This window comes from Podarcis erhardii (genome assembly GCF_964252035.2).
Source record: "Podarcis erhardii genome assembly, chromosome: 13".
Lineage (NCBI taxonomy): Eukaryota > Metazoa > Chordata > Lepidosauria > Squamata > Lacertidae > Podarcis > Podarcis erhardii.
The window spans coordinates 10247341-10264339 of record NC_138502.1 but is presented as its reverse complement, the minus strand read 5'-3'; the positions used below and the strand labels follow the sequence as shown (position 1 = coordinate 10264339).

General features: G+C 44.7%; 1 protein-coding gene across 4 annotated transcripts in view; it reads left to right on the top strand.

The window, feature by feature from the left end:
• Positions 1–16999, top strand: part of ADCY4 (adenylate cyclase 4) — a 72769-nt gene that overhangs the window by 28269 nt on the left and 27501 nt on the right. For all 4 annotated transcript variants that reach the window (XM_081835388.1, XM_081835389.1, XM_081835390.1 and 1 more), the window contains exons 6-11: positions 138–292; positions 448–559; positions 1278–1405; positions 8643–8801; positions 11060–11192; positions 13937–14119. In XM_081835388.1, the coding sequence (XP_081691514.1) occupies positions 138–292; positions 448–559; positions 1278–1405; positions 8643–8801; positions 11060–11192; positions 13937–14119 (870 nt within the window). The remainder of the gene's footprint in view (positions 1–137; positions 293–447; positions 560–1277; positions 1406–8642; positions 8802–11059; positions 11193–13936; positions 14120–16999) is intronic.

The window sequence follows — 16999 nt, the reverse complement described above, 5'->3', positions numbered from 1 at the left end:
GAGATGAGCGCCGCAACCCCAGAGTCGGCCACGGCTGGACCTAATGGTCAGGGGTCCCTTTACCTTTACCTTTTTATAAACTGACTTGGTTGTTCCTAATTCCTCCCACCACCATCTTGCTGTGCTGATCCTCCTAGGAGCATCTGCTTCTCTCCATCCTTCCTGCTTACATTGCTTTGGAAATGAAGGCCGAGATCATCGAGAGGCTCCGGGATGGAGGCCAGGCCCAGCACCGTCATGAGGGCACCAATAATTTCCACAACCTCTACGTCAAGCGCCATGAAAACATCAGGTACTTGCTTTTGACGCCATCTGTCATCTACAAGATTGCCTGACCTGATGTATGTGGATTAGGGCTGAACAATTGGGAGCTGGTTGGGGGAATCCCACTCCATCGCATGGTTCCACACAACATCTTTCGTTTCTTTCTTCCTCGCCCCCTTGCAGCATCCTATACGCCGACATTGTTGGGTTCACGCTCTTGGCCAGCGAATGCTCCCCAAAGGAGCTAGTCCTCATGCTCAACGAACTCTTTGGCAAGTTTGACCAGATCGCCAAGGTCAGTAAGAGACTATCTCCCCTCCATAAATACCCTTCCCGTGCCTTAAAACAGTTTGTTCTCCCTAGATTGGAGACCGGGTAACCGGGGAACCTGATGTTGTAGGAATACAACTCCCATCACCCCTGGTCATTGGTCAGGGGCTGATGGTAGGTGGAATCCAGTGACATGCAAGGAAATCTTGTACACAAGAAGCTGGTGTAAAATTAAGTTAAACTGGCAGAAGAGTGTGCTATATCCAAACTCCAATCTGGAGCAAAACTGCTGGCAGAGCTGGACTAAGCTTGGCAGAGAGAAAAAAAGCCTCAAACAGAGTTTTTGCAGGCTTAACTTATACCAGGTTCCCAGGTTACCTGACCCAGGTGAACAGGCTTAGGATGCAGCCTAAACCCCCTTTTCCAGGATTTATGCCAGCCCCACCATCAAATCCTGGGTGGTGCAGTTGTTAAGCATGCTGGGATTTGTTAGAAGACCCCACCGCTTCCTATTCCCCTCCCAGAGCTACAATTCCCAGAGCAGATTAACAATCAGTGCCTTTCTTCAGGGAAATTTGGGGATATTGTGCTGTGGTGGCCATAGAAACATTCTACCCCTCTGTGCAGAAATGGTACCCTAGCTGAGCAGCCCTAAGCCAGTGAGTCATGATGTGTACGTTGCCAAGGAAACCGAGATGTTGTCTCAGGTGGCAAACTTCATCCTCAACCCTGTTCCCTCCCAGGATAACGAGTGCATGAGAATCAAGATCTTGGGCGACTGCTACTACTGCGTCTCTGGGCTGCCTGTGTCGCTGCCCAACCACGCCCGGAACTGCGTCAAGATGGGCCTTGACATGTGCCAGGCCATCAAGTGAGTGGAGTGGGGGAGGCAGTTGGCAGGTGAAATGAGAGGGAGGGGGAGGAAAAATTGGGGGAAGGATCCCGAGTCATGAATGAGGTCTGAGCAGCAGCAACATTGGGGTGCTCTGGTTTGGTACATGTGCCATTCAAGATCTACAAATCCATCCTTTGATGTTATATAACATATTGGTAAGCTATATTGTAAGCTATATATGTTTAAGGAAGTTTTTAATATTTAATGCTGTATTGTTTTAAACATTCAATTGGGAGCCACCCAGAGTGGCTGCGGAAACTCAGACAGATGTGCAGGGAATAAATAAATAAAATAATAATAATAATAATAATAATAATAATAATAATAATAATAAATTTCCACAGATAATTCACCTTTAAAGTCCTAAATGTCCTGGGCCCAGGTTACTTCAGGGACTGTCTTTCCCAGTATGAGCCTGCCATCTCTAGATCAGTGGTCCCCAAGTTTTTCAGGCCATAAACTCATCCCCGGTGCTCCCTTCCCCTCCCCTACAAAAATATATTATTTAGAATAGTGTTTTGCATGGCCCACTAAGGAACATAGTAAAACAACAGAATTCAAAACAGTAAAAATGAATTGCACGTTTATTCAAAACTCAGTTAAAACTATTTGGTTTAATTAATTCAACAGAATCAATGAACTTGATACAGCAATACCAGCCATGACTAATGGCTATCTTACAACAATTTAGAATTGTACATACAAATGTGACCAAAGGAAAGAACTCTGGAAGCAATAAGAGCCATAAAACGTTGCATATGAACAGAGGAAGGTGTTTTGCTCTAGCTCTAGCCTGGCCAATCATGAATAAGAGATCAAAGCACTTGGAGGGACCCACCTCCAGTGCCCCACTGCCATCCCTTGCGGCTTAGTGCCCCCTAGGTAATCCCACCTCCAGGGTGGGGACAATACCACCCATTTTGAGAACTGTAGCTCTGGATAAGACTTCTTCAACCTGATGCCCACTTACTCATCTCAGATCTTGTTGGACTCCAACTCCCATCAGCCCCAGCCAGCATAGTCAACAGGCAGGGTTTATGAGAGATGTAGTCCAGCAACATAGAATCATAGAATTGTAGAGTTGAAAGGGAGCCCAAGGGTCTTCTATTCCAACCCTCTCTGCCCAAGGTGGGGCTCAAACTCACAACCCCGAGATTAAGAGTCTCATGTTCTACCAGCTGATATTTAATCACTCCCTGACCTCTTTTAAAACAGGCTAGTAGAATGTTACTGACTTGATAGGGATGCGGGTGAGCCTCTTGGGCTTGGCGATAGGAAGGTCAGCAGTTCGAATCCCTGCAACAGAGCGAGCTCCCGTTGCTCTGCCCCAGCTCCTGCCAACTGAGTTTGAAAGCATGCCAGTGCAGTAGATAAATAGGTAAAGATATTCTAAGAATGTTTGCGGAAATAAAGCAGAGTGAAAAGAATCTAGAATCTAAATTAGAACAAGTAGATAATAAAATTGGAAAAATGGATAAAAAAATTGACGAAACAGTAAATGAACTGAAAGGGCAAATGAAAGAAGTGTTTAGAAGGACTCAATCGGTTGAGGAGGGATTAAAGAAGACAAGATTAGAAATGAAAGAGATTAAACGGGAAGAAGAGAGATTAAAAGTAGAAATGACGGATTTAAATAAAGCACAGGAAGAGATAAAGGATGTGATAGCGATGAACGAACTTCGGATGAGGGAGGTGAACCTGAGATTTAGAGCGGTGCCAGAGACTCAAGGAGAGAATATCAAAGACAAACTAATAACAGAACTGGCAAACTGGATGGAACTACCTACAGGAGAGATGGCAAAGGCGGTCCAAAGTGCATTTAGAATGAAAGTGAAGACAAATAAAGCAAAAAGATTTACAGGGGATTGCCTGATTACACTCAAGGATAGAGAGATGAGAAATTTGATCCTGCAGAAGAACAGAGAAAAAAGATTGAATATAGATGGGAACTTCATAATCATTTTTAAAGATATACCAATTAGGCTGCTTAAACGAAGAGACCCCTACAAACTGCTGACCCAGACATTAAAGAGAAACAATATTGAGTTCAGGTGGGAATTCCCAGAAGGAATTTCATTTATGTATAGAAGTAAGAGGCACAGACTGACAAACCCAGAAGAAACTGGGAAATTTTTGAGGAAATATAAAGAACTCAAAGTTGATCCGGAGGAAAGTAAAGGAGCAGAGGGAAGAACACCAGAGCAACTAAAACCAAAGGCGGCGGAAGGAGAGAATAGAAAGGAAACGGACGAGGAAGAAGACGAGGAAGAAGAAGAAGCAGACAAATTATAGGCAAACAGTTAGACTTTATTCAAAGTAAGATATCATGGCGCTAAAAATCTGGAATTGGAACATAAATGGGATGAACGAAAAAAAGAAAAGGAATAGTATTGAACAGTTTCTAAAAAGGAAAAATTTAGACATCATATGCCTACAAGAGACACATGTAGCAAGAAGACACAAAAAAATTTTAATTAATAAAAGACTGGGAAACGAATTTGTATCGTTAGACAAGGAGAAAAAAAGAGGAGTGGTCTTATATATTAGAAAACAAATTGAAGCGAAACAAATTTTCAAGGACGAAGAAGGAAGGATAATTGCGGTTCGAATCAACTGGCATGGAGAAAATCTGATTATTGTGGGGATCTACGCACCGAACGGAAATAAAACAGAATTCTATAAGGTGTTAGAAGAGAATCTATCTGAATATATGGATCAAAAAATCATTTTAATGGGTGACATGAATGGGGTGACCTCATTAGAAATGGACAGATGCAGAGAAGGAATAAGTAAAGAAGGAAAACTACCAAAATCCTTTTTTTCGATGATTGAGAGTTGCAATTTGATAGATATTTGGCGCCTCAAGCATCCATTAGACAAACAATTTACATTCTATTCTGAACCAAATAAGTCAATGTCAAGGATTGACCAGATTTGGATCTCGAGTGAACTGACACCAAGAACCCAACGGATAGAAATTCAACCGAAAGTAATCTCTGATCACAACCCGATAGAATTTGAATTAAGAAGCTTCGAAGAAGGAACCTTTAGATGGAGATTGAAAGATTATCTCCTAGATGATCAGAAAATAGTAGAAAAAGCGCAAAAGGAATTATCAGAATATTTCATAGCCAATTGTAACAAAGGCACAAAGGATAAAGTAGTATGGGATGCCAGCAAGGCAGTAATGAGAGGCTTCTTCATTCAGCAAAATTCAATTAAAAACAAAAATAGAGAAAAAGAGAAAAAAGAAATTTTGAAGCAAATTATGGATAATGAACAAAAATTAATTAAGAAACCAAACAATTTGGAGATAAAAGAAAAAATTAAAATTCTACAATCACAGTTTGCCATTATAATAAATAGAGAAATAGAGTGGAATATAAAGAAGTTGAGACAAAGAAACTTTGAATTTGCGAACAAATCAGGAAAATGGCTCGCATGGCAATTAAAAAAAAGGAAAGAACAGAATACAATAAATAAGATTATAATAGAAGGAGAAGAGATTACCAACCCAAAGGAAATAAGAAAGGGATTCTTGGACTATTATAAAAGACTATATAAAAATACAGAAAGAAACAACTCGAGGAAAATAGAGAGATACCTGAAAGAGAAAAAGACACAAAAGATTCCGACTGAAAAAAGAGACCAACTGAACACTCCAATTGATATAGCAGAGATAAAAGAGGTGATTAAAGAGTTAAAAAGGGGGAAAGCACCAGGGCCGGATGGCTTCACTGCCTGTTATTACAAAGAAATGGAACCAATTTTGATAACACCATTGAAGGAAGTGATGAACAATATTCTAAAAGAGGGAGAAATCCCGGAAACATGGAAGGAGGCGTTCATTACATTCATCCCAAAACAGGACTCAGATCTAACCCAAGTCAAAAACTACAGGCCGATTTCACTCCTAAACCTAGATTACAAGATATTTGCTGCAATTCTAGCAAAGAGGCTGAAAAAGATTCTGTCAGAAATCATACATAAAGACCAGGCCGGCTTCTTACCAAACAGACAGATGAAAGACAACATAAGATATATAGTTAATGTGATGGAATACCTGTCTGATAGGATTGATAAAAGAGCCGCAATGATCTTTGTAGATGCCGAGAAGGCATTCGACAACATAATATGGGACTTTATGATGAGAAACCTAGAATACATGGAGATAGGCGAAGACTTTCTTAAGGGAGTCAGAGCTATCTACACAGATCAGAAAGCTAAACTGATTATAAATAATGTAGTTACAGAAGGAATAAGGATACAAAAGGGAACGAGGCAGGGATGCCCTCTCTCGCCGTTACTTTTCATAACGGTATTAGAGGTTCTTTTGAATTCGATCAGACAAAACAAGGCTATAAAGGGAGTGACAATCGGACAGAATGAGTACAAGACCAAAGCATTCGCAGATGACTTGGCTATAATGATTGAGGAACCAACAAGTACGATAAAAGCAGTTTTGGAGGAAATGGAACAGTTTGGAAATCTGGCAGGCTTTAAACTCAATAAGAAAAAAACAAAAATAATAGTAAAAAATATGGATCAAGACCAAATAGAAACAATGCAACAATTAACCCAAATAGAGGTGGTCAAAAAGGTAAAATATCTGGGTATTTGGATAACTCCCAAAAATATAGATTTATATAAAAACAACTACGAACCAGCTTGGAAGGGAATCAAAAAGGACTTGGAGGTGTGGGCAAAATTGAAATTGTCATTTTGGGGAAGGATCTCTACAATCAAAATGAACGTGCTCCCAAAATTACTGTTCCTATTTCAGACTATCCCCATAATTAAGGGAATTAAGATCTTTAAGGAGTGGCAAAGAGTGATCTCAAAATACATCTGGCAGGGCAAAAAACCGAGAATCAAATTTAAATTGCTAACAGATACAAAAGAAAGAGGAGGTTTTGCCCTGCCAGATCTGAAATTGTATTACGAGGCCTCATGTCTTTGCTGGACGAAAGAGTGGATTAAATTGAAGAATAACGAACTGTTGGATTTGGAGGGATTCAACAACAGATTTGGGTGGCATGCTTATTTATGGCACGAAAAAAAGAGAGTCCATAAGGGCTTTGAGAACCACATATTCCGAGGTCCTTTAATTGAGGTCTGGGATAGATACAAAAATCTATTAGAACTTAGAACACCACGCTGGTTTTCACCCTTAGAAGCAAAGAGTATAAAGAGATTAAATATGGGAAGTAAATGGATAACATATGACCAACTGTTATATAAAGAAGGGGAAAAGTGGAAAATAAAACCGTATGAGCAGGTGAAGGAATATGTTTATGACTGGATGCACTATTTCCAAATGAATGAGGTGTTTAAAAAAGACAGTAAAGAACGAGGTTTCATGGACAAAGAATCGTTATTTCAAAGCGAGGTTATAGGTAATGATACGAAAAATTTATCAAAAATGTATAAACTGTTATTGGATTGGAATCTGGTAGATGAAGAAGTTAAGTCGGTAATGATTAGTTGGGCAAAGGATGTGGGCCACAATATACAATTTGAGGAATGGGAAAAATTATGGAAGGAGGGCTTAAAATTCACGGCATGTATGACGTTAAAAGAGAACACGATGAAGATGTTTTATAGATGGTATATGACACCGGTGAAATTGGCGAGGATGTATAAGACATGCAATAGATGCTGGAAGTGTAAGGATAAGGAGGGTACATTCTATCACATGTGGTGGGGCTGTGGGAAGGTGAAAGACTTCTGGGAGAAAATATACAATGAGTTAAAGAAGATCTTAAAGTATACGTTTAGAAAGGAGCCAGAAGTCTTTTTACTAGGACTAATAGGAAAGGAAATAAAAAAGGAAGACTGTAAATTTTTTAGATATGCAATCACAGCCGCAAGAGTGTTATTGGCCCAGAGATGGAGACAACAGGAAATACCGACCATAGAGGATTGGAGAACAAAATTGTTAGAATACGCAGAGTTAGATAAATTGACAGGAAAGATTAGATACTTAAGAGACCAAAAATTCATCGGGGACTGGAAGAAATATGTAGATTATCTGGAATGCTTAAGTAAAGGAAAGATGACGCTTAAGGGATTTAAAGAAGCACTGTAAAAAAGTAATAAGTATTGATTAAAGGGAATAGGAGGAAAAGAGATAAATAATGTCAATACAAGATTGAGGAATGCGTAATGAAAGTGATGAATACGGATGATTTACGGGACAGCTGAGGGAAGTTTGAAAGAAAATGTAGTGATGAAAATGATGTGAAATTACTGTATATATATATATTATTTTTCGTTGTTGTTGTCGTTTGTCTTGTTTTATGTTTGTGTTTTATGTTTAATAATAAAAATTATATGGCACAGAGTTTGAAAGCATGCCAGTGCAGTAGATAAATAGGTACTTCTGTGACAGGAAGGTAAACAGCATTTCCGTGCTCTCTGTCGTGGTGTCCCATTGCTCCAGAAGTGGTTTAGTAATGCTGGCCCGGAAAACTGTCTGCGGACAAACACCAGCTCCCTCGGCCTGAAAGTGAGATGAGCGCCGCAACCCCATAGTCACCTTTGACTGGACTTTCACCGTCCAGGGGTCCTTCACCTTTTACCTTTTGTGTTGTTGTTTAGTCGTGTCCGACTCTTTGTGACCCCATGGACCAGAGCACGCCAGGCACTCCTGTCTTCCACTGCCTCCCGCAGTTTGGTCAAACTCATGTTCGTAGCTTCGAGAACACTGTCCAACCATATCGTCCTCTGTCATCCCCTTCTCCCTGTGCCCTCAAATCTTTCCCAACATCAGGGTCTTTTCCAGGGAGTCTTCTTTTCTCATGAGGTGGCCAAAGTATTGGAGCCTCAGCTTCATGATCTGTCCTTCCAGTGAGCACTCAGGGCTGATTTCCTTAAGAATGTAATGCATTAGATCTTCTTGCAGTCCATGGGACTCTCAAGAGTCTCCTCCAGCACCATAACTCAAAATCATCAATTCTTTGGCGATCAGCCTTCTTTATGGTCCAGCTTTCACTTCCATACATCACTACTGGGAAAACCATAGCTTTAACTATTCGGACCTTTGTCGGCAAGGTGATGTCTGACTTGCTATTTTAATTTCTGAAATACAGTACGGAGGTGTGTCCCTCCCCCCCCACTTTTAATCGCTTCCATTTATTTCGTTACTAATTTGGATCAGGCACTTTTAATAAAATGCAAACTTATTTTGTCCTGTTTGTCCTCTCACAAATAGGAAGCTGCGTGATGCCACTGGAGTGGACATCAACATGAGAGTCGGAGTCCATTCGGGGAACGTCCTGTGTGGGGTGATTGGGCTCCAGAAGTGGCAGTATGACGTCTGGTCCGATGATGTGACGCTAGCCAATCACATGGAAGCAGGCGGTGTGCCAGGGTGAGGGAAGCAACATGGTGAGAGGAATGCTCCCACTTTGGTCCAGGAAAGGCTTTGGTTCTTGCGTATGCAAGATTGAACGCTGGCCCCTAGTAGCCTAGCAACAACCAAACAAATACAGTGGTACCTTCGTTTATGAACTTAATTTGTTCTGCAGGTCCGTTCTTAACCCGAAACTGTTCTTAACCTGAGGTGCGCTTTCATTAATGGGGCCTCCTGTTGCCGCCACGCTGCCGGTGCGTGACTTCCGCTCGCAACCTGGGGCAAAGTTTGCTGCCCAGAACACCTACTTCCGGGTTAGCGGAGCATAACCCGAACCTGGTGTATTGCAGTAATTCTAGGATAGGGGCTAGACCCAGAATCTTGTAGGTCCCAGGTTGGGACTGGAAGAATCAAATTCAAAGACAAAGCCATTTCCCATCCCTGGGGAGACTACGTTGGGGTCTGGGAGCAAGCCCTCCCCACATGCATGGTGTGGCATAGCCCCTGCGCCATTGGCTGGTCCTAGGCCGCGTCAACCCAAGGCTGTCCAATCTGGGTGGTCTGGGGGCGTGGCGTGGGCTATTTAAACTACCCACGGCCGAGGACATGTTCCTTTTCTCCCTGCTCGGTCAGTTCTCCCACCCCCCTTAGGTTAGGTTCTTTATCTCCTGACCTTGCTATGGACTTTGGTTGGTTGCCTGTTTTTTAACAGTGGCCTGTTAGGAATTTTTTCCACTTGGCAAATTGGCACCAGCCATTTGGTTATTCGCCTACTTCATAGCAATTTGCCACAACTTTGTAAGGTTTGGCGGTTAGGCATTGGAGTATTAGGTTGAAGGTGAGGGGAGGTAGTGGCCATCACCTACCCCTCCTATTTCAAGGGTATTCCGTTAAAGGAATCTGAGTGGCGTGGTCCCGTCCAAAGCCCCAGACGGGGGGGGGGGGCTAGGGCCATGGCACGACCCCTAGTAGTGACCCTGGGGGAGTTCCTAGTTGATGTGCATCAGCAGGGCTCCCCCTACTGGTGGTTAACCCTTCTAAGACTCCTGCAGACGGGCAGGAGTCAGATATAGCCATGTGGTTTCCAATACCTAAGCCAATACCACTCACATTCTGTAACCAATAAAGTTGTGGCCTTTTTCTTCCATTAACCTAAAATACTGTTCCATGTGTCTTTATTCCACTTCCCGGTAGGGTTTGGGACCTTGCCATGCAACGAAGGATCTGGTGGGCTGGAGGTGGCAAAGCTTAGCAGTTTAGGGGCAGATCCTAGATGGAATTGGTAGGTAACTGTGGGCTTAGTAGAAGGTGTTGGGTTAGGGGTGGAGCCTGACTAAAATTTATAGGTGGAGCCTAATGGAATGTGGTGGATTGGGGTGGAGCCTGCCTGAATCTGGTGGCTCCACACCTTGGGAGAAGGTGATGCGGTGAGTTTCAGGTGGAGACTGCTAGGTTAGGAGCAGAGGCTGGCCAAAAATGGTGGGTAGAAGTGGAGCTTCGTAGAAACTGGTGGGTTAAAGGTAAAGCACAGGAAAATCTGGCCTTTGTTGGCTTTTCAGATCCCAGTACAGGTTCCCTGCCAGAAGAGTATTTTACTGCTCAGGCTGGGACAATACTGGCCAGTTGACCAATTTACCGCTATTTAACATTGTAGACATTGCAATTAAATTAGCTATCAGTTCTCCACCTCCTTTATAAACTATATCCAAATAAATGATTCCAACACAATGTTCAAATGCTTCCTTGAAAAAAACCTTTGTTGCTTCCCAGCAGTTGACTGAAATATGTAGGCACTGCTTCTCCCTGGAGGCAGGGAAGAGGAATTACATGAATTTGTGTGTATTTGCTGACAGTTATTGCAGTGATGGAGCAAGCCGATTGTTGTGACAGTGGTGACACCCGGGGCAGACTGCCCCCACCGAACCCCTTCCTCTGCCCCTGAGTTATTGTATGATGAACAAGTGCCCTCTGTCTGTCCATTCTGTTGTACAGTGGTACCTTGGGTTACATACGCTTCAGGTTACAGACTCTGCTAACCCAGAAATAGTACCTCGGGTTAAGAACTTTGCTTCAGGATGAGAACAGAAATTGCGTGGCGGCGGCAGCGGGAGGCCCCATTAGCTAAAGTGGTGCTTCAGGTTAAGAACAGTTTCAGGTTAAGAACAGACCTCCAGAACGAATTAAGTACTTAACCCGAGGTACCACTGTATACATAGATAGGACTCCATCTGCCTCTTGGGGTATCCGTCTACATTCCCATCTCTTTTCCCTTTCAGGAGGGTTCATATCACGGAGGCCACGTTGCTGCACCTGGGTGGGGCCTACGCTGTGGAGGAAGTTTGTTTCTGGCCACGAGACTCTTACCTGAGGGAGAACAAAATCAAAACCTTCCTGGTCGTTGACCCCAGGGTGAGGAGATCTGCTTTGAAACTGGAGGTGGTGCATCCACTTTTTAGGGGAGAGGGGAAAAAGGAAAAAAGCTTCACCTGGACTTCCTAGTCTGTGATAGATAGTTATCAGCCAGTTTCCCTCACTTCTTGGAAAGGGGATTGAGATGGTTGTGGTGGAACAGCTGCAGGTATACTTTGGTGAAACTTACTATCTAGACAAACCTTCTCCAACCTCAGGTCCCCAGATATTGTTGGAATACAACTCCCATCATCCCTAGCTAGCAGAACCAGTGGGCAGGGATGATGGGAGTTGTAGTCCAACAAGGTGGGACCCATGGTTGAGAAAGGCTGGTCTAAACCCATATTAATCTGGTTTCAAACCTGGTTTTGGAACCCACTCAGCCTTGGTCACCCTTATCAATGATCTCTATTAGGATAAGGACATTCAGAGTCTAATCTTGCTTCTTTTCCTGGACCTCCCCGCAGCTTTTGATAACATTGGCCTTGGTTTCCTCCTGGATCAGCTTTGCGAGACATCTGTTCTAGGGCTGCCATATGTCTGGGATTTCCTGGACATATCTTGGATTTGTCTGTTGGAAATAGCAATTCTGGGCTGCATCAATAGGTGTATTGCATCTAGATCAAGGGAAGTAATAGTGCCACTGTATTCTGCTCTGGTCAGACCTCACCTGGAGTACTGTGTCCAGTTCTGGGCACCACAGTTCAAGAAGGACACTGACAAACTGGAACGGGTCCAGAGGAGGGCAACCAAAATGGTCAAAGGCCTGGAAACGATGCCTTATGAGGAACGGCTAAGGGAGCTGGGCATGTTTAGCCTGGAGAAGAGGAGGTTAAGGGGTGATATGATAGCCATGTTCAAATATATAAAAGGATGTCACATAGAGGAGGGAGAAAGGTTGTTTTCTGCTGCTCCAGAGAAGCAGACACGGAGCAATGGTTCCAAACTACAAGAAAGAAGATTCCACCTAAACATTAGGAAGAACCTCCTGACAGTGAGAGCTGTTCGACAGTGGAATTTGCTGCCAAGGAGTGTGGTGGAGTCTCCTTCTTTGGAGGTCTTTAAGCAGAGGCTTGACAGCTATATGTCAGGAGTGCTCTGATGGTGTTTCCTGCTTGGCAGGGGGTTGGACTCGATGGCCCTTGTGGTCTCTTCCAACTCTATGATTCTATGATTCTATGATTCTATGATTCTATGAAATAGCGTTCGGGTGGAATATGTGAAAATCAGTAAAAATGTCTGGCCACCCATACTGGAAGTGTTGATTTTATGGTAAATTTCCTTTACCATAAAAGCTCAAAAACTTCAATTATTTTGGAGATTTTGCAGAGAAAAAGCTCAGCAACTTTGCCCTCCCCCCCAAAAAAGCTCAGCACTTTTGAAATATGGCAACCCTATTGGCAGGGGTTTGAAATATGGCAACCCTATTGGCAGAGTGGTGGGGGTGTGGCGAGCCACCTACGGGGGTGCTGTGGTGAACTGGGCATGGGGGTGCCGGGGTGATCAATGCACGGGGGTAGCGTGGTGATCTGCCCAGGGGGGCAGCGCTACGGGCTGCCCACAGAGTCCACCTGGTAGACGCAAGCCCCATGCTGCCATTTCAGGCAGCATGGGGCCCTGAGCCGCTGCCTCACTCCAAGGAGAGATCCATAGCTCGGACGCGCTGCAAGCCAGTCCCCGCGGTAAGTGCCGCCCCCTGCAGTGTGCCATTTTGTCACCCCCCCTCAAGGATGACGCCCGGGGCAGACGTGCCCCCCGCATCCCCCCTCCTACACCCCTGCCTATTGGTGACACTCTTCCACAGTGGGTTCCACAGAATAGCTCTGGGGGAATGCTCATTGGCCCCTTGGCATTTAAGTAATAATAATAATAATTTATACCCCGCCCTACCCAACCAGAGCAGGGCTCAGGGCGGCTAACACCAATAAAATCACAGTAAAAACATAAGGGGGGGGGAGAAAAAAACCCCCACCAATTTAAAATACAGGTTAAAATGCAATTTAAAATGCTGCCTCATTTTAAAAGTAGCTGGTAGATCAAGACCGTAAGGGGAGGGAAACATAAGAACCAGACTGAGCCCAAACCAAAGGGCAGGCGGAACAGCTCTGTTTTGCAGGCCCTGCGGAAAGATGTCAAGTCCCGCAGGGCCCTAGTCCATAGCTGTCAACCTTCCCTTTTTCGGTGGGAAATTCCCTTATTCCAGCACCGTTTCCCGCTGCTTCCCGCTGCTATCCCGGATTGTTAGATATCCCATAGACTGTCCCTGGGACAGGTGAGGCTGCTGATCCCTTATTTCCGAGGCTGCTGATCCCTTATTTTCAAATCTGAAAGTTGACAGCTATGCTCTAGTCTCTTGTGACAGAGCGTTCCACCAAGTTGGGGCCAGTACTGAAAAGGCCCTGGCCCTAGTTGAGACCAATCTCAGGGCACACTTTTGTCCCCAGTGCTATGTAGCATCTATGTGAAGCCATTGAGAGCTGCTATTAAGGGATATGGAGCAAAGTGTTGCCGGTGTGCTGCTGACACACAGCTCGGTTTCTCCATAATGTCTGAATTGGGAGTGGCTGTGCAGGCTCTAGACCAGTGTCTAGCCACAGCTGTGGGTCCCTTCCCCTCAGGCAGTGCAATGTGTTGGCCCTCAGTGCGATTATGTCATTGTAGGTAGTCCTCAATATATGGATGCTGCTGGCTGGGGTTTGTCACTCAGAACTTCCACTTGCTCTTCTGGTTCCTGTTGTCTTTAGGCTGAAGAAGAGACCTCCAGCGGCACCCTTTCACCTGAGCCAGGTGAGGGCTACAAGATGAGGGCTCCAGCGCGGATGACTCGCTACTTGGAGTCGTGGGGGGCAGCCAAACCCTTTGCCAACCTCAAACACCTCGACAACCTCCCCGCAGAACCAGCAGGGTTTGTCAGGAGCAACTACTCGGTACGTCCAGCAGGGTGTGCTCATGTCAATGCAAGGACATGTGCCGAGATCCTCAAGCCATTTCAGCTGCCCCCTTTCTTTTCTATATAACATATCATTTCCAACAATCATTTAACATAATTTCATATCATATACAATTTTTAGACTTCCATCAACTGCATCTGAAGATTTTTCAGTCTTTTTCACTTGATTTACATTTCTTAATTTCTCTGTTACTTTTAATAATCTTTAACTAATAACTCTCTTCATAATCTTCCTTGCAATATTTCATATAGTCCTCCTTACAAAACCGCTTGCATAATCTGCTGATTACAGTTGCTTTTCAAATAGTTCGCATATTTATTCCAGTCTTCTGAGAATCTCTGGTCCTGCAGGTTTCAAATCCTTCCTGTCATCTTATCTAATTCTGCATAGTCCATTAATTTCATCTGCTATTCTTCTTTCGTTGGCAATTCTTCCTGTTTCCTGAGCTGCCCCCTGTTCAGCTGCCATGTTTATTTTGGCAAAATGGATTACGGAGAAGCTTCTACTGCTCTCTCTAGTCCATCTGAGCTTGCGCGCAAAGGTTCAGAAAGCATGTTTTTAGAAAGGAGAGCAGAAATGAGATTATCTTATCAACCGCACTCACACGTCTTTGAAGCAAGATACAAAATGCAGTGTGTGTTAAAAGCTCACAGGTTTCTTATTATCATTGTCTCATTGCATGCCTATTCCTTATTTCCTTGTTTCATTGCATGTCAGTGTGGTGTAGTGGTTAAGAGCAGTAGACTCGTAATCTGGGGAACCGGGTTCGCATCTCCGCTCCTCCACATGCAGCTGCTGGGTGACCTTGGGCTAGTCACACTTCTCTGAAGTCTCTCAACCTCACTCACCTCACAGAGTGTTTGTTGTGGGGGAGGAAGGGAAAGGAGAATGTTAGCCGCTTTGAGACTCCTTCGGGTAGTGATAAAGCGGGATATCAAATCCAAACTCTTCTTCTTCTTCTCCTTTTCTCCAAGGAGCTCAATGTGGCATGCATCTTTCATCTCCTCCCCATTTTATCCTCACAACAGTCTTGTGAGGTAGGTTAGGCTGAGAGTGAGTGAGTGGCCCAAGGTCACCCATCGAGCTTCATGGCTGATTGAGGATTTGAACCTGTATCTTCTACATCCTGGTGCAGCACTCTAACCACTTGTGGGCCAGGACTGACAGACACGAAGTGCTTGCTTGCTATTTGCAGTTCTGCATTCAAGCACAAAATGTAGGGTTATCCAGGAAGGGGGCGGGGGAAGGTGTTAGAGTTCACAAGTACATTTTACATGGGGTGGGTATTGATAGTGGAAGATAAGAAAACCATCTCACTGCCACACATGGTTTTCGGAAGCATGTCTTAAAACCACAGATGCTTTGCTGGAAATGTCGCTCTTTGGGGGGAACCCAGGTGCCACAATTTTCTCTTCTGCGCTTTGAGAAAAATAGGAAGGAGAAGGTGAATGACAGAAGTTTCAAAGCACCTTTCCTATGGCCATTGAGATCTGGGATAAAATAACCTCCTCACCTGCTCACGTGCTTCTGGGAACCTCTGGTTTTTTTGGGGAAGGGCTGTAGCTCATCTAAAGGGGAGCACATTCAGTCCCTGGCCTCCCCAGGTAGGGCTGGGAGAGACTCCTGTCTGAAGCCCTGGAGAGCCTCTGTCACCCACTGCAGACAATACAGTGGTGCCTCTGGTTATGTACTTAATTCTTTCCGAGGTCCGTTCTTAACCTGAAACTGTTCTTAACCCGAAGCACCACTTTAGCTAATGGGGCCTCCCGCTGCTGCCGCCGCGTGATTTCTGTTCTCATCCTGAAGCAAAGTTCTTAACCCGAGGTACTATTTCTGGGCTAGCGGAGTCCGTAACCTGAAGCGTCTGTAACCCGAGGTACCACTGTACTGAGCAAGATGGACCAATGCTTTGACTCAGTATAAGGCAGCTTCCCAGGTTCCTAAGTTCCATTTAAGCACATAGTGTAAAGATAGAGCAGGGGGAAGCAGTTGTTTTGCAGATTCAAGGCGGAAATGGCAGAGACTTCAACTAGAAACACAAATTGGACCCAATGTACCGTATTGGCCTGAATATAAGCCACACTCCCCCCCCCCCAAATTCCGATTGTTAAAAGTTAAAGTGTGGCTTATATTCACGACCTTACGCCACCAACAAAGTGGCGCAGCCCCCCCCCCCCGTCGAAAGCAGCCTGGGAGTATAGGGCAACAACGCCTAGCCTTCCCGCCGCTCCCAAGCCTCCCCATAGCTGTCAGAACAAAGGGGGGAAGGCTGCCGGCAAAGCAGTGCAGCTCCCCCCCCCCAGAGCAGCTCGGAAGCGCAGGGCAATGGCGACCATCCCTTCCGCAGCTCCCAAGCCTCCCCCCAAGTCACCGAATTTTTAAGGTGCAGCTTATTTGCCGGTGCGGCTTATATTCGGTATTTGCAGGAAGTGTGGAAAATGAGGGAGGAGGTGCATTAGAAGTGTCTTTTTCTAGACTCTCACCCCCCCCCAAAAAAGTCAAAGGCATCCACAGAAAGCTGTCTGCAGATCTCTTTCCAGATTTTCCAAGGACAGGGATTTTGCAGGAGAAAGTCTGGGATAGCAGCTGTTTCTGGTGAACATTGTATGGACAAGGGGGGGTTAAAAGGCACATGAGGGATATGCATTTCATATTAAGTGGAGATGTGGATGGGCCCTTAGTCTTCTTCTGTCTGCTGCTAGATGCTGCCAGTTGCATGAGAATCAGGGCCTAGCTAGATGCCATGCCCTAGCTGCATGAGAGAGCATCTGCTTTGCTTCTAAAAGGTCCCTCCCCAGCTTTCCCTGGTGGGTCTGGTAATTTCCCCAGCATGAAACCCCAGAGATGCATTTCCAG